This window comes from Gavia stellata, chromosome 10 (genome assembly GCF_030936135.1).
Source record: "Gavia stellata isolate bGavSte3 chromosome 10, bGavSte3.hap2, whole genome shotgun sequence".
Classification (NCBI taxonomy): domain Eukaryota; kingdom Metazoa; phylum Chordata; class Aves; order Gaviiformes; family Gaviidae; genus Gavia; species Gavia stellata.
In genome coordinates, this window is record NC_082603.1 from 22,859,163 (window position 1) to 22,885,129 (window position 25,967).

Consider the following 25,967-nt stretch of genomic DNA (forward strand, 5'->3'; position numbering starts at 1 on the left):
CACCTCCCCTCGCATCACGTGATGCTCCCAGCCCTATCACCGGGTGTCTCTAACAACTCGTGTTACTATGGAAACATCGCGAGCTCGCTGCCCCCCCACCCCCCCGCTGAAGGGCACCCCCAGAGGCTCGCTACTCGTGTGGGAGGGGCAGGGGAGCAGGGCCGGGCGAAACGCCGCGAGGTTTCGTCGTCGTTCGCCGGCACCCCTATGAAATCTCGCCCGAGGTCTCGCGAGGTTACGCTGGTTTCCCTCCCCCCTCCCCGAGCACGATGCCGCGCAGGAATGTGAAAGGCTCCCGCCCGCCGCCATTTTCTTTCTTTCTTGGCAGGCAGCGAGTGGGGCAGGAAGCGGTGGCTGAGCGAGTATGGCGGACTATTCCACGGTGCCCCCTCCTGCTTCGGGCGCGCCCGGGGGAGGCGGTGGTGGAGGTGGAGGAGTGAACGATGCCTTTAAAGACGCGCTGCAGAGGGCTAGGCAGGTGTGTGTGTGTAACGTGGCTCTGCCAAATCAATGGGCCCTCGGGTCTCGGGGCCCGGAGGCAGCTGCTAACCAGGCCGCGGCGCCTGAGCCGCGGGAGGAGTTAGCGGGCTGCGCCCTGACGACGCTCGGCTCTGGGGAGACCTCAGGAGGGGGCCCCTCCGCCAATATGTGTCTGCGGGGTGGGGGGAGCTTTGTCCCGTCCTGTCACCCCCCTCCGCGCACGCCGTGCTGAGCGCCCGCGCCGCCCGGCCGTCCTCCTCGGGCGGTGAAAGGTTTTTTCAAGTCAGACTCCGGCTCCCTCCGCTCCGCCATTGCCCGCTGGCCGACTGGGCGCTCTCTGTGCCCCGGCTCGGCCCGAAGTGATCCGCGCCATCGCGGAGCGGCGGGGGTGAGGGGAGCAGCGCTGCGGGGTCACTGCTGCCGGCCTGCGGGGAGGGAAAATCTCGGCCGGCCGTTAGCGGCGTGCCGCCTTATCGGGAGCCGGGCACCTAGCCGGGCCGCTCGGGCGGCGGAGGGGCAGGAGGGAGGGCGGCTCCGCCGCGCGGCCTGTATTGTGTTCCCCGAGGCGCCCTCGGTGCCCGCTAACCTGTTCGGACCGGTTGGGAAGCGCTGCGGCCTGCGGAGCGAAGGCGGTGAGGGCTGTCTTTTCGGAAGTTCTTTATCCCGACGTTTTATTTGTAGCTTTTGCACCGCGGGCGATGTTTTCAATATTTCTCGGCAAAATTTTCGCCTCGTCTGGTAATAACCCGTCGCGATTTTGGCAATATTTGAAGACCTGGTGTAGTCGAAACTATTAAGGTTTGAAATATTTTTAGTGGTAAGGCCGTCTGTGAAATACCGCAGTGTTTCGTGAAGAAAGGGTAGAAAAGGAAAAGCCCCTTTTAGAAAAAAGTTTCTGGTGTTTGAAGGGTAGGGTTTGTTTTTTTCCAACCGATGAAGAAAATATAGGAAGCTTTGCTGTTGAAGGATGAGCATAAGTCTTCTTGAAGACATTAAAAATTAAATTTGTGTGAGCAGAATTGTTTCTAGCAGCAGCCTATTTACTTACTTGGGGTTATTTTAATACGTATTGTCTAAGTCGCTTAAAATTGTTTGGAAGACCTGGAATAAGTGAAGGCTGACTGAATGTTTTATTTATTTATTTATTTTTTTTACTCGCAACATTTGTCTTTTGTTTAGATTGCAGCAAAAATTGGAGGAGATGCTGGCACGTCAATGAATTCAAACGACTACGGTTATGGAGGACAGAAAAGACCTCTTGAGGATGGAGGTATGCCCTTCGTTACTGCTGCATTTATGTTTGTTCAGGAAGTCCACGGTGCCAGAAAGATTGTAGATGGCTTTTTGTATGTGTGGGTTACTTTCTATAGCACAGGGTAAAAACATTTTATTCCCTTTATAGGTCATGACATGCTGTTTCATTTTCAGTTTAATAGGGTAATTTGTTTTAAACCATTGTGCTCTAACCTGAAGTGAATGCAAGCCTGGTTTAAAATACTTTAAATGTGGTTTAAATGCTGTAAAGAGGAAAATGTGTGCTAGGAAGGGGGGCAGATAAATTGATGGTTGAGAAACGCTTACACAGGTATGGCATTTAAGTCTTTTGTTGTTGTGTAGGACTGACTACAGTTTGTAAATTACAATTAGAGTAGGAAGTGCTCACTCCTTAAATTTGATTGTTTCATATACTTTATTACTTCACAGTTTCAAATAAAAGTATTAATGCATTTCATTGTAAAAGCATAGGACTTTAAAAAAAGACAGGAAAGTAATTTTTCTACCTTGTAGACACTTTTGCTTAGTCTAATATTTAAGCCTATAGCATGTGTGAACCCTGATAAGATCATACTTAAATCTTCTAACTTGTTGCAGCTTTTTGGATTTGTCTTATACTGCAGTAAAGTTTTCTCCTGAAATGTGTGTGTGTTGTTTTCTGTCTCTTACTAAGCAGCCAGTTTGAACTTAACAGGGTTTGATATGTTTAATATACACACAAAATCCTGGGTAAATTGTGGAAAGACATCTCTGAGCTTGTTGAAACGTTCTTGTAGGTCTCACAAAAGAGCAATGCCTTTTTTTCCTTTGAGAGGATTGAAACTCAGTCTACAGAATGTAACTAAGGCTTTATATCAGGAGTTCTTGTGTCCTGTAATAAAGTTTTTTTTTTCTATTAACAGTGAGGTTTTTAATATACGAAAATGAGCTAATGATGCTTCAGATGATATATGTAATGTATTCTTTTTATTTTATGTGTAGATGGCTCTTGGACAAGTCCGAGCAGTACAACACACTGGGAGGGAATGCCCTCTCCTTTTAAAGGCAGGAATTTTTATTTATTACCTGTGTTTAGTATGTAAACATGAAATTAAACTAGTGGATCTTTCTGGATTGACACAAATATTTCTTGGAATATGTGTCTGAGTTTTTGCTGCACATAAATTATGGTGGTTCATATAACCTTTATTTTGGGGTGGGAAGGAAGCATCTGAAGTCTATCTTTTCAGATATAGGTTAATTATGCTTTTTGTTCCTTTACTGTACAGAAAGGATTTGGATGGTAGTGATGTAGTTGCTTTGAATCTGCTTTTTTTTGAAGTTTTATGCTATGAAATGCTTGATATTTGGATAGAAATTTCATATTGACATTCAGATTGAGATTGCATTGCCATGTGATACTGTTGTATTTTCAGATGTTTGATCTAGATTTGTGGTCATTGTCAGAAAATTTTTTTCTTTAAATCATTGTTGATTTTTATATGGATTTGATTTTTTTTTTTCTTTTTTACTATAGAAGCATCATTAGCTTGAGCAACCAACAGAGCTAAACTTTGTTCCTTGTCTTAGTTAAGTTTCAGTGACTGGGTATCTATGAGCAATCTACAGTGTGTTCTGAAAACTGCCTTTTGTTAAACTACTGAATAGATAATATGGAAAAACCTAACATCTTTTCAGCTATACTAACCAAATGCTGAGTGTTCGTGAGATTCTTTCTTTTATTCAGATGATCAACTCCGTGAAATTGGAGGAAAAAAAAAGAAAGGAAAAAAAAAGAAAGGGGGACTAAAATACACTGGAAAGTTACAATTCACACTAAAAGGTGTAAACACTTCTTGAATTTCTTGGCAAAAAAAATTTAAAAAATCTTAATTTTGCAGATCAACCAGATGCTAAGAAAGTTGCTCCTCAGAATGACTGTAAGTAATTTTTATTTTGTTGCCAAAAAAACCTAAACAAGTGTAACATTGTCAGAACAAGAATTTGAAATGGTGTTCTGGTAGGTGATACTTGCATCAGTAAGATCAAAAGAAGAATGGCTGGGGGTTTATGTCTTGTTTTCTTGAAGCAGTGCGAGTCTGCTTTATAAAGCTGACAATGTTGTTAGCAACAGCTGAGAATTTTTTTTTAGCTGTTTTTAAACCTCTTGATAACAGTTGTTAAAAAGTCAACTTGGACAAAAGTTGATACAAATAAGTTTTATTATCAAAGGACAAGCTTGGTTGTAAATTATACTACTTGTTTGAATTTAATTTTAACAATATTTGTTTATAGCTTTTGGAAATCAGCTACCACCGATGCATCAACAGCAAAGGTAAGAGTTACACTACCTCTTATGTAGAGTTTTCCTTTTTACTGAAAGAAAGCAGTTTCAGGAAATTTTTCTGGAAAAGTGGTATCAATGCATAAAGCAATTGCTCTGTATTTGTGTGATCTGCTGAAATTTAGCTTCAGCAAGTCCCAAGCCAAACACTTAAAATGCATCTACATTGTCATCTCTTTCTTTCTCTTTGCAGCCTAGGCTGTGCATCAGGCTTAGTAAAACGAAAATGCATTGCTGGTGTTTACTAGTTGAGCATAGGTAGTGTAACCAGAAGTTGGAAGCTGATAGGAATGGGAAGGGGTTGATGCTATCTTGTAAACAAAAAGGAAAGCTAATGGAATTTTAAAAAAAAAAAAAATTTAAAAAATTTCAGGTTCAATACAGCGTATTGCTCAGTCAGCTACATTTGCTACAACTTAGTAGTTGTCTCCAAATGTTTCTTCCCTAAACAACCACATGCAACTAATATTCTTAATGCTTTGGCTGGTTTTGATAGATGAGATGCTGAAATTTGTATATTTTAAGCATACTTCAATGGATATACAGATAAAACTTAAAATGCTACACTGGCCTTTTCTTTACCACACATCTGTTAATAGTAAAGGGGATGAAGGAAAACTTAAATAAATTCATATTGTACTGGAACTTTTTGTGGTCGTTTTTGTATATTGTTAGTTTACTTACTACTGTGCTTGCGTAATGACCTTAAAAGTTAATGGGAGGCAAGTAAGCCAGGGTGATAGTGGGGGTACTACCTTTCTTTAGTTTAATGAGAGAATATATATAAATTTAATGCCAGTTTGGTCTCTGAATGGTCGTTGTATTTTGTTTGATTTAACATTCTCTGTAGGTCTGTGATGACAGAGGAGTACAAAGTTCCAGATGGGATGGTTGGATTCAGTAAGTAGTGTGGATGTGGTGTTGTAGTATAGTGAGGGATGTTAGCAGATGCTGTTAATACAAATAATCTTTCTGTATTTTCTTTCTCCAAGTAATTGGCAGAGGTGGAGAGCAGATCTCACGTATACAGCAAGAGTCTGGCTGTAAAATACAGATTGCACCTGGTAACTATTTGTGGGGTCTTTTTCTTTGTTTATTTTGATGGGGTTTTTTGATAGAAAGTTCAGAAGGCTGATCATTGCTTCTAATTGCCTGAACCTTCATTTAAGGTGTATTTTAAAATTTTGTGCTAATCGCAATTATCATGGTCTAAAGAAATGCAAACTGTTGTGATACACTGATTATTCTACTTCAGTGAAGTTCCAGTACTTTGTATATTAATTTTAATTTCACTTTCTGACTTAACACTGCTGCTAAATCGGTTTTATTTTATAACCGTAGATAGTGGAGGCCTGCCTGAAAGATCATGTATGCTAACTGGAACACCAGAGTCTGTTCAGTAAGTAAAACAAATTCAGTGTGTTCATATTTAACTGTGCAATGCACTTCATTTTTTAGATCTAAATATAATTATCTAGATAGTATGTTTATAATATTATGGTTTTCCTCCATTGAAGAGGCAGGCTGGTTACAATTAAGTGTATACATAAGAAAAAAGGCCCTGAACCTGCAGTCAGATCCCTCAACGTACTTCGAATTTTAAGACAAAAGTGTGGAACTTCAACTTTTTCAAGTCCAAATCTTGCTGTAGATGATACTTATCTAACCATGCACTGATTTCAACTTGAGAATGAAATGTGTGAATGTATACTGAAAATAAATGTGTGCTAAAAAGAAACTCTTTATTAACCATAATTTGGAAGATGACAGGGAAAATGTGAAAACTCAGTGGTGTGTAAGAGTAGGAGTTACTCAAAGCCCAGCCCATCACAGTTCTTAAATGTCTTTGGTTTAAATTAATGTATATGAAAAGTTATGAAAGTGATGTCTATTTAATACCTGTCAGCAAAGTTAATTTTTGCCTTCCTGTGTTTGGGGAAGAGGATGATAGCAATGAAAATGGTTTTTTTTTTTACTGGCACAGATGTTATATAACCACTTGAAGACTGACTTACACTGGCTTTGCTAGGGAAGATCTTAAGTGTAGTAGTGTATTTGGTATTACCTCATTTACGTTATGTTAGCTGCTCCCATTTCATGTTTGCAGGTAAGGCCTGCAGCTACATGTTTTCGTTTGGGAAAGTAGCATGGCATTCTCCTCTTATGTTGCAGCCAAGCAGGCTGCTGTTAATGAAGTCATTCTTTTATGGGAATTTCCTTTCTAATTATAGTTTATTCTGCTAATTATTTATTAGTGGAAAGAGTTTTAAGTAATGTTAGTACTGTAATAATGATTTTACTCTGATGGCAACTGACTTATATGTGGTGAATATATACTTGCTTCTGTCCGCTCTTCTGGTAGTGGTTACATGTACAAATGTCCTTACTTTGCATGTTGAATCAAGCAGCAGCTATCATGGTACTTGGTGTTAAAGCTAGGTTTATTTTACGGTCTGGGGTTTTTTTGCCTTTTTATAAAACGGAAAATAAAATAGACCTGCCTTAAGATTGGCTGTTAGTAGATTAAAGAAACATTATTGTCAAATGAGAGATTGCTTAATTTCAGTAGTAATTCAGATAAAGGTAGAAAAAGCTTTCTGTCTGATTTTTTTTTTTTTAATGCACTAAAAAAGGTAAATTGTAACAATTTCAGATCTTCTAATTATCATGTTTTGGGTTCTTTTTAATATTTTAAAGGACAAGGTTTCCATCTTTTGTTCTGAGTTAAGGTTTGATCAATGTAACTATATTCAGGGATGATGGTCATGTTTGAGGAGGTAACTTTTATTTACGTGTGTTTTGGTAAAGAACTACCTTTTGTATTCTGACACTGGTGTGGTTTTAGGTCTACCACATTATCTTGCAATTAGTTTCTTAAGTTACTGTTACAGATTTACTGAGTTTCCCTTATTTCTTAGTGATAGTAATTGTATTTCTTCTGCAGAAACTTTTCAAATTAAGAAAAACAAAAATTTTCAAGCAGAATAGATGTGGGTAAGTGATACTTGTAGGAATAAGTGTATTTATAAATTTATATATTCCTTCACAGATCAGCAAAAAGATTACTTGATCAGATAGTTGAAAAGGGAAGGCCTGCACCTGGCTTTCATCATGGTGATGGACCTGGAAATGCAGTCCAAGAAATCATGATTCCAGCAAGTAAAGCAGGATTAGTTATTGGAAAAGGTGGAGAGACAATTAAACAATTACAGGTATATATGTATCTTCTTTTAATCATGGGATGTGATAATACCAAATCTGGATTTGAGTGGGTATTGACCTCCCTTTTGTCAAATAGGAGCGGGCAGGTGTCAAAATGGTCATGATTCAAGATGGTCCACAGAACACTGGTGCAGACAAGCCCCTTAGGATAACTGGAGACCCTTATAAAGTTCAAGTAAGGAGCCCTTGAGAATTCAGAGTATCTTAAAATCCATTCTGATGTTGCAGTACCTAAATGAACTTTCATTCTTCTTTTAGCAAGCCAAGGAAATGGTGCTGGAGTTAATTCGTGATCAAGGTGGCTTTAGAGAGGTGCGCAACGAATATGGGTCAAGAATAGGAGGAAATGAAGGGATAGACGTAAGCATGGTTGAAAAACTTGTTCACTGTATTTTGAGATGTTAACATTAAAATGTTAAACTGGGTAATACCACTGAAAGCTCTTAAACAGATCCAAAAATGTTTGTGGCATGTAAGTATTACTTGATCGTTGCCGAAATTATGACTTTAAATGGTGTGCAGCATTCACTTTACATTACCAGCAGTTCTGAACAGTTTCAGCTAGCTGGAGTTCTTAGCAAGTAAGTTTTATGGCTAAGTATATAATGTCATTATAGAAATTGAAGTTTGGCCTTTGCAGAATAATATTTAAATCCACCTGTTACGCAAGTCATGAGCTTATAACTGCTTATCAGAAGTGAGGCTGAAAGTTTCATCTGCTAGAATCTGCACTTTAGGCCTGTTAAACTTTTGTTCTTTGACTGTGAGAAGCATAATATCCACTGGAATTGCCCCTATGAGAACTTGTAGTGCATAGGATCTCTTTCTTTTTGATGCTTTTGTCCAGTATTTGCTAGGCTTGTGACTTGATATTAAAAAATTCACACTCCAGAAAGCTTTAAGTGGCATAGGCCTGGCCCTAGTTTACCATTCTAATATGTGACCCTTTAATTGTGTGAATTTGGTAGGAATATTTGCATCATCGACATCTTGACTTTTTTTTTTTAAGGTTCCAATACCACGATTTGCTGTAGGTATCGTAATTGGAAGAAATGGAGAGATGATAAAAAAGATACAGAATGATGCTGGTGTTAGGATCCAATTTAAGCCAGGTTGGTAATATGTCCATAAGTTTTTGTGAATTAAGTGTAAATTTACTGGATTACATATACTGGAATAGTTCATTTTTATTCCAGATGATGGAACAACTCCAGATAGAATAGCCCAAATCACAGGGCCTCCTGACAGATGTCAGCACGCTGCAGAAATTATTACAGATCTCCTTCGAAGCGTTCAGGTTGGGTAATATGTTGTTTACCATTTAAAATCTCTTGCCAGATTTCTGGAAAGACTTAAAATTTTAAAAAAAAGTATGTAACTAAAGTAAATAATTTAATGGTGTCATTTAAATCTACTTCAAAGTTGGGTCTGGAATATGAATGTTTGCTTTTACAGTTACAGTTTTGTAAGTGTCAGGATGATAATGGTAATACTGATTCAAAGTCTTGGCAGTTCTTGATCTGTCTGGTTTTAGAGCTGCTTATTCTGTTGTCTTGTATTAATAGCTGATATGCTGTTACTTTTGGTTGTAATTGGTGTTTAAAAGACGGTATAAATGCTTATTTTGAGATGAGCCCCACTGCTGCATTTACAAAAGGCAGACAGAAATTATATCTTTGTACATGTGAAACTTTCTGGTTTCTTCTGTGTCCTTTCCTTCTTCGCCTTTCATATGCAGAGTTGTACACAACATCCTTTAAAATACAATTTCGGTCTTCTGGAAAAGATACTACTTTAACTATCGAAACTGTCTGAGTAATAAATCATTTTTTTCTTAACAAATTATGTGATGTAACCAGTTGGCATTAATAATTTGTTTGCAGTAATTCTTACAGATCATGCTCATTTATTGCTTTTTCTTTTTAGGCTGGTAACCCTGGTGGACCAGGACCTGGTGGTCGAGGAAGGGGTAGAGGCCAAGGCAACTGGAACATGGGGCCTCCTGGTGGATTACAGGAATTCAATTTTATTGTTCCCACTGGCAAAACTGGATTAATCATTGGCAAAGGCAATATATCTTACATATATGTGTATCTCTATGTAGTTAAAAAAACTCTCAGCTTTTCTATTTGTACAAATAGCCATACTAGAGAGATGTTTTCAAGAGAAGCCTTTGCAAATAGTTTCATGTACAGTAGAGCAACATAATACTGCTTAATCATAACACTCCTAATATTCTTTTCAGATTTTCCTCACCCAGACACATACCCCAGTAGTTAAAAGTCAAGCACCAATCAATTTATCTAAGCAATTTTTTTAAAAAGTAATACAAGTGCTGAGTTACATTAGTAGTGTTTGGTAGATTCTTAGGTGATGTATCTTGTAATTAACTTGCATTTGGTACTGCTTGATTAGCCTAGTGTTATTGCGTCTGTAACTCGCTCTCAAAACTAATTTTCACATACTCCAGTGAAGATCTTCTATAGTGGAATCCTGCAACAATTTCTTACGTGTGTGTTTATTAAAATAATTCCTTCTCAAGTAATTCCATCTGTATACTTCTAAATGAAATGGTTGAGTTATCTTAATCTTCTGTTTGTAATGTGTTTTCCAGACACAACAAATAGGCTGACATAGTTCAGTTCTTGACCTGGAAGGTTGACTGATGATTTTTTGTTGTTTTTTTTTTTAAATGCCGAATGGACCCCTGTTTTGAAAACTTTGTGCCTACTAATGATACAAGTAACTTCTCAGGATCCTATAAGAGGAGGAAGTAGTTTAGGGAATTTAACTTTCTTGTTTTAGTGCACTGCAAAAAATGTGGACTTTACCATCTGGTCAGCTTCTGGGGTTTTTTTGTCACCTGTGCTTGCTTACTGCTTTATAGGGAGGTTAGGCTTTAAGGTTGTATTTACTAATAACCATGGGTATCGGTTGTTGGTGTCTAATCTTAAATCTTTACATGAATGGAAAAAAACAGAACATAGTAGGAATTCTTTGCTGTTCTTTCTGAGTAACAATATTGTGGTCTTTAATTGAAAAAATCATTTATTTTTACCAGTTTATTGCAATGAAAACTCTACACTACACTGAAGAGGCTTTTTTTAATTGTTGTTAGAATGTTCTTGTGTGGCTCATAAGAACAGGTGTCTTCACTTCCTTATCTTCAGCTTCCATGCAGTTGACTTTCTCTGATTTGAGTCTTAGTATTTTCACTTTAATGCATGTCATAAAAGCTGTATGTCACATTGTAGGTGGTGAAACTATTAAAAGCATAAGCCAGCAATCTGGTGCTAGAATAGAACTTCAAAGAAATCCTCCACCTAATGCGGATCCAAACATGAAGATGTTTACTATCCGTGGAACACCCCAGCAAATAGATTATGCACGACAACTTATAGAAGAAAAGATTGGCGTGAGTGTATAACTATATTTTGGTTTACTATTATAACTAAACGCAACAGGAAGTGAGTCTCCTTTGTGGAGACTTCTTTTCCATTTCACTTCCAAATTACTTAATCAGATAATAAATTGATAATAAAAAAATGGTAATCTGGGTTTAAAGTAATATAAACATAACTTGATGCACCAAAAGAAGCAAAAACTTGAAATGGAAAGAAACTGTTGGCTTTCTTCAGTGTAATATAGCATATTTTTTAATAATGTGTTCTTGCAGATGCCTGCTTTGTGCATAATGAAAAATTTTATGACTTCAAAGATGTTCTTGATATTGTTAAAGCTAATAAACTGTGTTTAGTTTTTCAGTCTCGGTATGTTTAGGTAGAGTTTTAATCCAAGTTTACGGTCTTTAAATTCACTGCAGTTCTGTTTGCATGTGTATGCATGTAATCAAATTTACTACCTGTATTTTGTACCTCATCTTACAGACAGATTTAATTAGCAAGATTAGCCAGATTTAGATGTATCAGTTTATTTTAAAATGCTGATAGTCTTGTTTTAATTTTGGGGGTTTTTAATGCAACATGTGGAAAAATCCATGTTTATTTGTAAAATTCTTTATTTCCTCAAGAAAGAACTGAAATAAATGTAGCTTTTTAGTTGCTATTACTGCCATGGCTGCTTTTAATTCTCTTCTTTAACTAGCCATAAGCCTAATGTATTTTCAAAAAGACTGTTTTCTCCAGGGAAATGTCTTCATAAAAACAATCAAACCTTTTAGATTATATTCTTTAAAGTGTTCAGATTTATGATCTGTATGCTACTTTTGTTGCAGGGTCCAGTAAATCCGTTGGGTCCCCCTGTTCCCCATGGACCCCATGGTGTTGTTCCTGGCCCACATGGACCTCCTGGGCCACCAGGTCCTGGCGCTCCCATGGGACCATATAACCCAGCTCCTTATAATCCGGGGCCTCCTGGCCCTGCACCTCAGTAAGTACTGCTTCAGCTAGCTTCCCTTTTTGTAGGGTGAGCCTGGGACTGTCTTTCACTGTATATGTATGACTTGATCTTTTATAGTGGTCCTCCAGCTCCATATGCTCCACAAGGGTGGGGAAATGCTTATCCGCACTGGCAGCCACCAAATCCACCAGATCCAGGTAAGCAATATCACAGTTGTACTGTAATGTAGATATACCTTGAGCACATCCATTTTGTCCTTACCAATATATACATTTCACAATTCATTTGTGTTACACTGATAAATCTGAAAAAGCTCCTATTCTTCAGGCTTTACTGATTGTCAGTTTACATATGTTTTACACTTCCCACGTGTTGCTTCTGAAATGTTCAAATGCAATTGTTACAGTTGGAATATGCTGCTTTACTTACACATTGTTGATATTGCATCCCAATTTATGATACTTTTTGGAAGACTCTTGATTAGCTGATTTTGTGCAGATGAGTTCATTTTTCTTACAACGGATGTTATTACATAAAGTTCTTTAATGAGGATGTGTTTTCTTTCCCTAATAGCCAATGACTTTGTATTTTATTTTAAACAGTGCCCCTTACAATCTCACTGATCCTGGCTTTGTACAGTTTATGCTATATAACATATTTCTAGCTTTTGTTGACCTATATGTGGATTGCTTCTCGGAGTCTGATACAAACGTATTTTGTTCAGTCCTTTTTGAGGGATAAAACTTCTGTTGAACTGCTGTTAATACAGTAAAACTAGTCAGGATTGTGTATTTTGAGCTTTTGTTTATAATAGTTTGGCATTTTCTTCTGAAACCCATCTTTGTAGAAGCTGTTTCTTCTATTTCTGTTTATCTTTGTCAAGACCGGGAGTGTTTACTTAATTACAACTTCCCGAAGTTTTAGTGTCTTGCTTTTCTTTAAATTACATCCTTTGGTTGGACTAGAGCATGTGGGGAAATGGAACTGCAGTCACAGAAGGCATGGTAAGGCTAGATGCTTGAGTCACTTGTACCTCATTTGTTTGAGATAGAGCTTCTTCAGAACTTCAGCCAAAACATCTCCATTTCATTCTTGTTATAAATGGAGTATTTTCTGATAGCCACTAGTCCTGACACAAGTTCCAAAGCCCTCCCCTTTTTCACTAATGGAGGATGTTACAATCTACAGAGAATTCTATTCATGTTCAAGTCTTTCATATATCCTTTCTTGGCAAAGAACCATCTCTGGTTTCATTTCCCTAACTTCTGCAAAAGGTAGCTCTGCATGCATTCAGTTTAGTATTTAAAAATGCCTATTGTCATTATTTAAAAGTAGAATGATTCACAGTGACTTGACTTGAAGTCTCAGCATACCAAAAGTGTCATTTAATCCAAAACCACTGCCAAAATGTTACAACCTTTTTCATAGCACCTTTTGATTTTTTTATGAAGTAGTTTATCTACATAAAGATCTGTAAGAAAAATGGCAAATACTCAACCTTGATGTCATCTTGATGATGATTTTATAACCATTTTTTGGATAAATACTTATCTTAAAAACCTAAGGAAGTTTTCCTGTGTGCAGTTGAAGTTGGTGTTTCTTTTGACTAGTATTTATTTGGATGAGTTTTGTACAGTTGTCCCCTCAGCTGCTCATTTTGCTGTAACGAATGGGTTATTTTAGTATTTTTTTCAGAGGTGCTTTCTCCAGAACCATGCTTGCCTCTTGTCACATGAAAGTGGAGCTAGTTACTACAGTCAGGTTTCTTTGGAAATTTGATCAATCCTGCTCTATGTTCTTCTCTTCTAGAGAAGTAGCTACTAAGGGGAGGGGGGGGGGAACTGAGCAATGGCTTATTTGATATTTGGAGGTAGCCTTAGAATATAGTACATACTAGTTTAAATCCACTATTGTGGATGGAAGCAGTGTAATTTAAAAAGGAAACAGCGTGTTAACATTGTTTTCTGTACACTGATACTGCTGTGTGCATTTTAAGTGGTTACATCTGACTTTAATGCTAAATAAAAAATCTGTTTATCACATTTAAAAACTAATAAATGACATTGTAGTAATAAGGGTTCTAGAATGATTTTATCTCATTGGCCCTGTGAAAGTATACTTTGTACAATACACTTGTCTGAAACCTGATTGAAAGTTTGTGCTAGAAACAAAAGATACTTACAGGATGTACATGGTTATTTGCTTTAGATGGATTTTTCCATGGAGGAAAATATGAGTGCTTAGGATAGGGTTAGTTGAGGGCAGCATTCTGTTCATACTACTGTTAGAAATACTTATGTTTTGTTTTCATAGGTAAGCCAGGAACAGATCCCAATTCAGCAGCTTGGGCAGCTTATTATGCTCACTACTATCAGCAGCAAGCACAGCCACCACCTGCAGCCCCTCCTGGTGGACCAGCTACAACCCAAACTAATGGACAAGGTAGCTGTTCAATAAAATGGATAAATTTCTCATTGCTGGGGGTGTAGAGGCCCCATTATTTTTAATTGTTGTCTTCACATATTGGGTAAACTTATTGTAAGGTAGCTGGTTTTCTTGGAAAACTCTTGCTTACAGCCTTCAACATTGCTTTTCTTAATTTCGGCAGTAAAAAGGGTAATGTATTTATCTTGTAGTATATTCCAGAGAGAATTTTGCTGCAACTTGGGCTGACTTAATTATGTCCACATAGTGCGGTCAGTCATAAGTAAAAATGGAATGAGCCAAACTGTTGATTGTCATTTGTTTACACAGTTACATCACTTCCAGTGGTTTTAGGACAATTACAATTGTAATATTTAGTTGTATTAGTATAATTGTTGCGCCTGGGTGAGGCTTACCACTTACATTTTAGGTAGTATTTTGTACTGTGAGTGGTGTGCATTTCCTGAATCTTGACAACATGCCGAATGCTTTAAACAATTCTTTGTTTCTTTGTGGTGTCTTACTAATTGTTTAGATTCATCGTAGCTTGTACCACATAGGTCTACAGTGTCAGATTTGAGTGATGTTATTTGAGATTGTTACTGAAAAATTCAGCTGATTATTTGTAAATTGTTCTATGCATGAAACAAAACCCAGTAGTTTTATTTCTACTATTTTTAATGTGATTCAGGAGATCAGCCAAATCCAGCACCAGCAGGGCAGGTTGACTATACCAAGGCCTGGGAAGAATACTACAAAAAAATGGGTACGTGTGCACGTTTTTTTTCTGTTGTTGCATGGTAGAATGTTTTGGGAGACTTGCGTATCTTGTTTGACGAGATGGGGGTTTTTTACTCCAAAAAAAAACCAAAAATGAACAATCCACATGTCTTCTGAACCATATACGGCTAAAGACCCTGCACGCTGCAGAAAAACAGACTTAAAAATTTCTGTTGTGTTCAAGTCATTTACTTGTATTCATGCTAGTAATCAGCTTTGCAAAATTACTTCATACCTAATGAGATGTTTATATTTCATCAGTGGGGAAACAACATCTTTTAAATACTTCAATCTGAGTATTTTTAAGTATATTTTTAGAGTATATTTCATAAGTTTAGAGTTTGATCTACTTTATGAAGCTGTTGGTTTTTCTTGTTTGGTAGTTGTCTCCTATATGCTCTTAAAATTACAGGTAATTTTTTTTCTTGTAACTTGCTTTCTGTGTTCCAGGTTATTAAAGCATCATAACTAGCTTACATTTATATCATGCCCTTTTTTGAAAAGTATTTGCTTTGCAGCACTAAAGAGCTGTGTTTAAAATGCAAGTTGTATGTTGTTGCTACCTTTTTCAAAATATTTTGCTTGAGCTGACTTACAAAACTGAAATGTATTTGCTTGTTAAGTTGATGATTTTGTCGTTTACTGAATAAGGAAAGAATATGTGGTCTTGATGCATTGGCAGAAGGTGCGGTTATCTTTTAAATTTTGGTAATGCCTTGCAGGTCAGTGTTCTGTTCACAGTGTCCTCCCATGGATATTGTAGTTGATTGTAAATCCGTTATGCTAAGGACTAGTGGGCTTATGAATGCCAGTGCTTTCTCTGGTATCTCTGTTTGACCTGACATACAGCAGCATCTAGTTTGGATTTTGTGGGTGGGTGGGTGAGAAGGTTTGGTCAGATTTTTGCCCTCTTCCAACTGCACCCTGTTTTCTCATGGAATATTGAAAAGCATTTGGAGTTAAGATTAATAGCATGGGTAATTCCTCTTACTACCCTTCTACCAGGTTGTTCTCAAACTATTTGCAAAGACATAACTACCTTTATTCTTCTTCATTTTGGCACAGCGTAAGTGATGAAATGAAACATAAAAATATATAATGATGATTCACTTCAAGAATTTTGTATCAGACTAAGAAAATTGCAACAGAACTCCGAAATACGTGATTTTTAAGATGTGATGGGCCTTTCCATTTTTTTAGCTTCCTGTTTTATTTAACTGCTTTTTTCAATTTACTGTCTCTGTTAGTTCAGCTCACGTTCTTCAATGCAAAGTTGTGAGGTTTTTTCACTGCCTTTTAAAAAATAATGTAACTTGTTGAGAGGGGCTCTGCTGTTTTTTCTAATTTGCTATCTCTGGAAAGCAAAGGACGGGTTGCACTAGTCTTGCATTTGCTCTAATTAAATAATAGCTAGTTACAAGGTGTTGGGATAGAGTTTCTGGGAGTGAGAATTCACCTAGAGTTGATTAAGTGCTTAGTGGAGGTGTTTTTCCCCACCTCCTTAACAACAGTGTAGTAGAAGTAGCAGAAGATCTGACAAACAGGAAGGCTGTCCATCAGCAAGTTTGTGTGGTCTCTGGGTTCTCAAATACAGCTACTACTGTTTGTGCATCCTACAGTACTGTAGCGCTTCTGTCCCCATTAACTTGTGCAAAAGGGGGAAGGTAGGAATTACAAGTCACTCATTCTTTGACTCTTCTTTCAGATTTTTCACAGCACAGATAATTACACAAACAGCTGTTTTGGAGAACTGAACTGAAACTTGGGACTCGCTGAGCCCGAGCAGTTTCATTTTTGCTGCTGAGGAAAACTACTTTGATAATCCATGTGGCAAGTTTATGAGGGTGACAGTACCAAGCTGAAAGAGTTGGATGTGATACTGCAATTGGTGCTCTGGATTTTCTCATACTTTGAGTGATCTGAGAACTCTAAAGCACTTGTGAATAGTCCCATCAAAACTATGATGCTGTTTTCTGAAGTGGCTTCCTATCGGTGCAATATGACTCTGCTAATCACAGAGAACGCTTTCCTGTTTTTTTCAGTGTGTAGAACAGTGACTTGAAAATAACTTGTTTTCCAACTCACAAATATAGTGGCAAAATCCATCTCCTTTTTCAGACCCTTGGTTTGGTCAGGGACTATTGCTTTGAGTAGCAAATTCAATTAAAAATAAGACTGAAAAGCTAGTAAAATTACTCATGTATGCTGGCAAGTTACTGTACATGGATCTTGTAGGTGACCCAGACCATCTATTTGCTTGGTATCCTACTTAATACAGAAAATTTCTTTTAAATTTTCTTTGAGTATTGCCAGGTAACAAAACAGTAGTTTAGCTTTTGAAGACATATATATGCTGCCATTTTTAATTGGAGATGCGGTATTTTTATTTTTCCCTACAAGAGCTGACATAAAGATTTGCGTAACTGGGCCCCAAAATCTCCCAAGGAAAAACAGTTCCCTCTAAACATGAAGTCATATTATAGTAAATGATCTATATGTCAGTATAGGAGTTTGTAAATTTATCATTTAAAGTCATTCTAGTATATTCTGGGCTTGACTTACAGCTAAGGGATTCCATAATAAAATAGTGGAACTGTTCCTTAATGATTCCTCAGCATCATAGTGGGAAAGAGGACAGAAAACTAATTTCTCGTACTAGAATCGCCCTTGATGATCTTTCTGAGCCTTCCTTAATATGGAGGTATTCTGTGTTTCTTGTATTTCCTTTGTATGTAGTTTATCAGTCTTGTTTGTTGGTGTTACAGTTGAATCTGGATATTAATGAGCATGTACTGTTTCAGTGCAGTTTGTACACTGAAAGGAAGTTTTGACTAAACTGCTGAATTCCAAGTGTAGGTTCAGAATTACTTGCAGTACTTAGTAGAGGAATGATGCAGCTAAAATACTTTGAATTTTTACTAACCCTTTTCAGGACAGAAGTCCAGTTTGACATCTTTGAGCAGATGTTAAACTTCCTCTATTTGATTTATTATTTGAATTTCAACACTGCTTTGGGATAGTTGGCTGAATGTCAGAAGATTCTTGGGTCATAATGCACAAAAAATGCGTTAGCTTTGACATTCAGCTGTGCTGATAGCTATGACGTAGCTAAATAATTTGTAAGTAGAATTATTATCTCATAAATAAATAGTGAACTTGCAAAAAGTGTATCCTGGGATAATTTGTAACCATATTAAAGATCAGAAATGTAAATTCTAAGTTGTGGTAAATTATAAGTTGTAAAATGTTATTTCAGCTCTTAAGATTTCAAGAAATTTAAGTAAATTCTTATAGGAAAACAATTGCTTTACTGTATAACCCAAAAAGTGATGGAGCGGTTTTTTTAGTATATCTACAGTGTAAGTGGAAAAACTATGTAAGTTGAATTAGAGGGTTGGAAAACGGAAGATTGTATTTTGAAGACATTCAGGATAGTGCTTTGCCAAATGTTCAGATTCTCTGCTCACACTTAATGGGTTTTGAGAGGATTGGGACAATACACATGTATGTAAGAGGAGTGTGGATAGGTAGTATTCTTCATGTGAATTTTCTGTGTAAAAGTATTTAAACAAACAAACAAAACCAACCTTCTATCTGATACCCTAGGAAACAGTTCATTAGAATCTTTAATACTTAGGTTCCCCAGAAGGTTGCTTAGTGGTCTTGTATCCAAATAAAAGGTAAGGTCGTTTTCAGGTAGGATTGAAAACTTTCAGCCCTCGTGTGGAAGCTGCCCCTTTTTCTTTGTAAGAGAACAGAGAGAAAGTGCATATGGAATTGTACAAGGTGCGTGCAGGGTTGCATTTTGCTTGGATTTATTTGATGCAGTGTGATTGGATGTGGTGTTTTGGTTTTTGTTTTTCTAGTATCCTAGAAAAAACTTGTGGAGGTGGTAGGTTTTTTGGTAGTATCCTAATCCTGACTATAAAACTTTGTGATTTGAAAAAATAACCCTTTAAGAATGTACATCACAGAAATGTCACCTCACAGTAGTAATAGTTGTTCTGTTTTGGAAATCCAAGAAACTTAAAATGAAGCACTCCATATAAAACCCTTCTGTCTGGATGCGTGCAAGTGTGAGGACAGATGATTTGTTAGAGGATAGAGAGTGTTCTGCTTAGTCAGGTACATTCTGCAGTGGTAACTGCAAAAGCACATTTGAGATAAAAATTTGTGAAGATGATAGTGGTAATAACTGGCATGTGTTTGATCTTCCTGAAGTAAGAGAAAGGAAGAAGGAAGTAAAGATGTCTGCAACAAACCTTCATGGAAGAACAGTATGACTGAGGTCCTAAAAAGCTGGCTGTAATTTTTTTTATACACTGAAGAGTCCGTGTGTATTAGTCTATCGCCTTTATAGAGTTTTTAAGCTGCAAGTTGATTGTATTGGAAGGACCGGTAGTTCTCAGCTGTAAGTCTGTACACATATGTGTGTACATGCTATTATTTCTAGAGGATTGGAACTTAAGCGAAGGTTGGAAGAAGTTTCAGGACTACATTCCGTGGTGGAATAAATGTTTACAAAAATAAATGCTCTTTTTGAAAAATGTAATTTGCAATAACCTAGCAATTGCAATAAGGAGGCCAAAATTGGGGGAGTGAATGAATTGGTATCTGGTGAATTAATATAGTCTGTACAATAAGATAAAGTCAGTCTAGGTGGATTACAAAAAGTAATCTTGCCTGTTGGCTTGTGTTTTAATTCAAATGCTACCGGTTGTTAAGGTCAGTTTAGGTCAGCAGGCTTTAAAGACTTCTGTTCTGGAATGTAATTCAGGAGGTGGAAAAAACTGTCCTTAACAGTTCCTCGATTTTGCTTTGCATGGGAATCATTATGTTAAAATAACAGGATGAGTGGTTAGGTAAAAACAAGCAACAGAAGATAATTCAAAAACCTTGGAGGAATATTGCAAGAAGCTCGGGTGGTGTTTGTTAGGCAGTGAGAGTTTGAAATTTTCTCATTTCTATTGTAGCAACAAATTATATGATTTTAATTACTTGTAGGTCAAGCAGTTCCTGCCCCTGCTGGGGCTCCGCCAGGTGGTCAGCCAGATTACAGTGCAGCATGGGCTGAGTACTACAGGCAACAGGCAGCATATTACGCCCAGACAAGTCCACAGGGAATGCCACAACATCCTCCAGCACCACAGGTATAAAGTTTAAGTGTTTTTTGGCTGGCTTCTGTTTCAATGGTTATAGATACTTTCTTTGCATGTCTCCTGCTTTGTTACCTTTGGAGTATGCATCTTTTTTCTAGCGAAAAAACTATCAGAATAATTAATGAATTACTTTGTTTAGCTGATAACTTGAGTTCTGTATCTATCCATATGTTTGGTGATTTATGTTTTTTTAAAAAAAAAAAAGAAAAACTTTCTCCTCCCAGGGTTTTGAAAACCATGCAAGAAGCCACCACCATTTACATTAACCAATTTTTCTTTCTTAAAGGCTTCACTCCTGAGTTAGCTCGATTTGAAGGATTTTCTTTAACTTTTTGTGTATCTTTTATGTATCTCTTCTGCACAGGGCCAATAATAAGAAGTGGACAATACAGTATTTGCTTCATTGTGTGGGGGAAAAAACCTTTGTTAAATGTATGGATGCAGACGCCTTGATGAAGATCTTAATTTTGTTTGGTTAAAAAAAATAGTGTTTTTGAAAATGTACAAAATATCTATCACTACTGATAGGAGGTAATATTTCTGTGTAGAAATGAAAAATGGTTTGTTTTTAGTATTAGTGTAGATGTACACATTCCAGCAAATGTATTTGCAATTATGTGGTCAATGCTTTGTGATATAAATGTACTTTTTCAATGTATACTTTATCACTTTTAAAATGCCTGTTTTGTGCTTTACAATAAATAATATGAAACCTCCTGTGTCGGTAAGTTGGATATGTGGGTATATAAAGAATTATAGGATTGATTTGCAACGCTGAATCAAGGTACCTGTACACAAATGAGATTTTTTTTTTTCCCCTCCCATGAAACCTTGTTGAGTTTAAAAACTTGTCGTTAGCATGTTTTTCCCCTGTTGCAGAATAGTTGTAGATGGAGGATCTCTTTCGTTCATTGTATTTTGCTGCCTAGCACCAGTAATCTTGATACCTTAATTTTCTTTCTATTTGATTAAAACTGCATGTGTTTAAGAAGGTGATCTTTTGGCATACTTCCATTGCATTAACAGTGACATTTCCTTTTATACATGACCACTGTTTCAGACTTGTGCAGCTGCTATAACAGATAACTTTTATTCTTAATTGAATACTTCAAAACTGTTCCTGCATAACTATTTTATGGATTTTTCAGACTAGTTATAAAATCTATTTTAAGTGTAATGTGCTTAAGCCTTCAGTTTAAAGTAGTCCACTTCAAAATTCAGTGTAGAAAAGTCAATGTGGTATGCATAGTAGTTACAAAAATTGCATCTGTCCTTAAAACGCTGTTTTGTTTGAGTGGTGGGGAGTGGTTGAGAACTTCCTGCAGAGCAGATAACTTCTGTTTTTTGTAAATACTCAAGTATTTGAATCAATTGATATTTTTTTATATATATATACTTGAAACTTCTTATTGCTCTAATGCTCATACTAAAAATCTGATTTTCGTGAAATCCTATGTTTGCTCTTTGCATATTTATTGGCTCTTTGCATATATTAGACTACATGCAATACAGTCTGTCTTGCCATTGTCTGTTGAAGTGCAGGTTTGATCCAGCCAGTATAGAACTAGCTCTATAGGGGTGAGGAGGACTGTGCTGTGTATCATCCTTGATTGTTCCTTCAAGGAGCATTGCACTGTAAGTACATCAGAATGACAAATTGATGAACTGCAACAGTATCTTTTTGTCAATGTTCCACATAATGAAAATGCCATACTTGTGTGACTATTATGTTGGAATACAGTGCTGATATCTGAGGAAATCGTAATTGCTTCTTAATTCAGAAACATAGGTTTGTGTGTATATATACATACACATAACATGAGTTTTGTGGGTAAGTATTCCTGAAACGTTTAGCAATAGCTAAAGAAAATCATGTTTCTGTTTATCTGAGTAACAGGTTTTTTTTTCATTAGTACTCCTGAGACAGTTGTATCGTTTAGTGTTTTAAAGTATGCATATTGTAACATTGAAGTCTTTGGAACCACTTGTTAGACAGAAGTTGTCTTTGTCTTCAGATAGTTTGCAGATATGTAGTGATGTAGGTATGTTTTAAATAATTCTATAACTGTTACTTGCTTTATCTTTTGGAACACCATATTGTCATTTGAGAATAAATTTTTTTAGGGTGGCTGCACAGAGAAGTAAAAGTTAAGGCTTGAAAATTGAAGTAGTTTATGCAGGTAATTAGCAATGTATGTATTGTGCTGTAGAAATAGAGAAATTATTTTTATCCCTTTTAAAATTAGGAATTACTCTGGTTGCTTAAAAAAGGCTAGGACAGTATTTGCTATCTTTAGCGTAGGGTATGAAGTTTAATAGTTCAGATATTTTGCATGGTATTTTGTAGATAACCTTATAGAATGGTGCATTTATTATATACTAAACTGAGCAAAATTAAATTCACTGGATTCTTTATCATTCACAAAATGGAGGCTGTTGATTTTGATTCATTTAAGGTATAAAATCTTTATTAATTGCAAACAGTGCAATTATTTATACTTCACAGTGCCTTCCCAGACCTTCCACCTTAGGTTCTGCTGCAAAAAAGCAACAGGTAAGCACAACCTAAGGAAGTATATAAATTAATATATTTCAGTACATTAATGTTGTCCCTGTGAGATCTTTGTGGTTGTGTATTGAAAAGCAATCTGCTGCTTCCCCAGATGCATTGTTACTCATGGTTCCATTTCAGTGGAAAGTCTTAAGTTTTTAAACAACTGTTTATATTTCTAGGTAAATATGTATATTTTTTTTACTTTTTTTTTTAGAAAAGATGAGTAGATTGGAGTAATTAAACTTGATCAGAATACGTAATTTTTGTTATTTTTCCTCAAATAGCTAATTGTTGCAATTAAAGAATCAAAACTTTAAAAATATTCAGTAATTAATTTTGTTAGAAACGTCAACAGCCTTCACAAATGTTTTTTATAATAGGGCACTATTACCACTCAAACCCGTAAGACCTAAAGATAAAGAATATGACTTCTTGTTGTTATCACTGAACTTGATAACTTGTCTTACAGTTATAGTGTGTTAGTGGAACTTTTAGATAACTTAGTTTGCTTATTCATACTTGACACGGTAGGAAAACAGATTCTGGAGTTTGAGATTAGTATGTTTTAACTGAAAAAGCATGTGCACCAATTAAATGTTAACAGTACAGCAAATATTTTTATCTATATAGCAGTCAGTGTATCCTGTTTCTTGATACTTTAACTGAATTGCTGTATATTTTGATAGCTTAAAATGTTTGTATGTCTTACAGATGGTCTGGTACAGGTTTTTGTTTCTGGTTTTTGTTGGTTTTTTTTTTTTAGCTTAAAGTAAAGCAGCATCTATTTGGTTTTTTGATGATTATTCTGTTTCTAAAATGTGCTGCTCCTCTTTCAAAAGTCCTGCTTATCTGTACATCAAAGAAAAATATTCAAAAATACTGCCTTCATTTTCACACACAGTGCTGAAGATGCTGCAAGCACCAAATCATAGCTCATAGAATCAGGTCCTGAGATAGTTACTACCAGTAAAGAGGAATCCTTTGAGTGTATGCCATTGGTGAGCCGATGAGCATGGACCATAGAAGGGCTCCATGTAGAAGGTAAAATTGGCAAAAACGTAACAGATTTGAAATGTATCCCATACATAATGGTGTAGGGTATAATTTTTGTTTTGATCACTTTTCATTCTTTAAAGTATTATTTGTTTGACCATAAATGTTCCATAATCTGTTAAGTTTTTTAAACTGTGATTTAATAATATAAACCATCTATTTTAATTTATATTCTTCTAAACAGCCACGCTTAGATATATTGAATTTTTGAACTAAATTAATAGTTGTGCTTCACTTTCTCAAGCCAGTTAATATTTCATCTGTAGTTTAATATGTATCTTCATTTTTGATGTGAGAAAAGGTTAGGTGTGTACCATTTGGATTTTGATACTGTGAATTTAGTGTTGGGGTGAGTCATTTGTGCACTTCCTTTTACATGATACTTTTTTTTGAACTGTTGTTCCTAAAATATCTTGAACAGCCTTTCAATTGTAAATTTGGCCAGTGGGAGGAGATAGAGAAGAAAAAGCCGGTTTATTGGAATGTTGCTAGTGTGTGGAAGATGAGATGTTCCTGTGTGTAGCATTTGAGGTGTATTGACTTCCAGCTTTCTCACTGCTGGGCTTACAGGCATGCTGTTTTGTGCTAAGCATGGTGTTTATTTTTCAACTCTTGTCTTCCAAATCATAGTTCTTGGGAGAACAGAAAATAGATTATTGGAGTTATACTGATCCAAAAAGATAAATGGACTTCCTCAGAAATGTAATGAACTTGGCCAAAAGGTGTCTTTAAATGTTTCCTGCTTCCCCCCCACCCTTAGAGTCCCACAAATTAAATAGATGTGAAGAGTATGAAAAGTTTAAAAAGGAGGCATAGTGTTCAAAGGAGGAAAAGCATTTTCGTATTACTTTCTGCAGCCTGTACTTTAATAGGACGTGAAATAAAATGTCAGGTGGATAATCTTCAGTCTAGCTTGATCATAAGTTGTCTAAGTTGTCCAGGCAGACAGGATCATTATTCACTTGCACAGCCGATCTTGAAGTATTTCATCTTTTTACTAGGTGGTATTTTATTAGATGACAAAATTGTTTCTCCCCTGTTCTCTTCCAAAGTAATTTTTAAGTTTTCCATTGCATGCTAAAAGCTTTTTTTTTTTGCTTTTTTTCTGGAAGTGGCGGGGAGGAAGGGAGGACTGGGCTTTTCAGAAAGCATACAGTTGACAGGATTCCCTCTTCCCTAGTAATAGCTTATAAAACTCTTATGTATGCACAAATATTTCTCTTGAGTGCATGTGAAATGCCTTTTCGTCCTGAGAAAAGTGTTCTCTGCAGAAACTACCCGTGTGTAAAAAGAAGATTGGCTTTAAAAGGCAACTGTGATGGGAACAGTGTCTTAGGGAGATGCAGCTTGGACTTGAGGTAAATTGAATGCTTTACAAAAATGTGGTTTTGAGCTTGCATTGACATTGTATGTAATATGGGTACACGTTAACTGTATAATGTTTTTTTTGTATGGTTTTTCTCAATAAATGTAAACTGATGGATAATAATAGCAATGTTTTTGTCTTTTTTTATGCTCCTATCCCTGCCTTCGTTAGTTTGAAACAACAGCTTCAGAGGAAAGATACTGCAGCAACTAGTACTTTGTTGAATGAACATCACCCACATGAAATGAAGTAAAATATATTTATATGGCTGTTAGGAAAAATAATCATTCAAAACATCATGCAGCTTATTACCATTTTTTCCAAGATGTTTCTGAATTTGTAACTATTTTCTTGAAGTAAAAGAGTGACTTCCAATAGGTAACTGTACAAAAAGCAGTCAGCAGAATAAACCACAGGAAAATTTCTTTTTGAAACGACTGCATAAATCTAATTTGCTGCAGCTTACCTTGTCTTTATGTTAAGGCTTATACACATGTTCTTTAAAATGTGACTATTGTTTGTATAATTATTCCTACAGAAGCTTAAGCTAAGCTGGACAATTCAGATGGTGCGTTAGGACAATGACATTAGTGTTGATATCGAGGTCTTAAAGAAAAATAGTACAGTAGCCTTAAGAAGACAGTGTTTAGAGATGCAGCAATAAATTTATTGCATTAAGAGAGAACAAAGATGGAGAAGCTAGGCACTTCGTGAAAATATTTTTCTTAAACCTTGCTTCCTATCAACTTAGCTATGATAGGCTCATATTTTGTCACCAACTGTTCCTGTATCATTTAAGCAATGCAAAATTTGGAAGTTTTACACGCAAATGTTGGTACTATAAATACTACTACAAGCCTTACTGAGATTGTTTTTACTTTTGGATTATCAAATGCATAGATTGGTAAGAGCATGACATTTTAAATGCAAGCCCATTTTAAAACAAAAGAACTAATGCTCTTTGAAATGAAA

The 25,967-nt window shown here is 36.4% G+C and overlaps 1 protein-coding gene across 6 annotated transcripts; it reads left to right on the forward strand.

Moving 5' to 3' along the window:
* The first annotated feature begins 290 nt into the window (after positions 1 to 290).
* FUBP1 (far upstream element binding protein 1) lies at positions 291 to 25,284 on the forward strand. Of its 6 annotated transcripts, none has more exons than XM_059822310.1 (22): positions 291 to 478; positions 1,660 to 1,750; positions 2,737 to 2,799; positions 3,636 to 3,674; positions 4,030 to 4,069; positions 4,929 to 4,978; positions 5,071 to 5,142; positions 5,420 to 5,477; positions 7,128 to 7,290; positions 7,377 to 7,475; positions 7,559 to 7,660; positions 8,310 to 8,412; positions 8,497 to 8,597; positions 9,227 to 9,368; positions 10,555 to 10,715; positions 11,535 to 11,689; positions 11,777 to 11,856; positions 13,973 to 14,101; positions 14,775 to 14,849; positions 19,868 to 20,013; positions 22,529 to 22,567; positions 23,470 to 25,284. In XM_059822310.1, exons 1-22 carry the CDS (start codon positions 365 to 367, stop codon positions 23,506 to 23,508), a joined length of 2,061 nt encoding a protein of 686 aa, XP_059678293.1. In that variant the 5' UTR covers positions 291 to 364; the 3' UTR covers positions 23,509 to 25,284. The 6 variants fall into 6 exon arrangements, with proteins under 6 accessions (XP_059678293.1, XP_059678294.1, XP_059678296.1 ...); XM_059822311.1 differs by having other exon boundaries at positions 22,529 to 22,576; positions 23,478 to 23,505; XM_059822313.1 differs by lacking the exon at positions 2,737 to 2,799.
* Positions 25,285 to 25,967: the final 683 nt, after the last annotated feature.

Coding starts and splice junctions, on each gene's coding strand:
- FUBP1 (XM_059822310.1), top strand. CDS start 365: ATGGCGGACTATTCCACGGTGCCCCCTCCTGCTTCGGGCGCGCCCGGG. Junction 2,800..3,635: donor AATGCCCTCTCCTTTTAAAG/GCAGGAATTTTT, acceptor TTAATTTTGCAG/ATCAACCAGATGCTAAGAAA. Junction 5,478..7,127: donor GGAACACCAGAGTCTGTTCA/GTAAGTAAAACA, acceptor ATTCCTTCACAG/ATCAGCAAAAAGATTACTTG.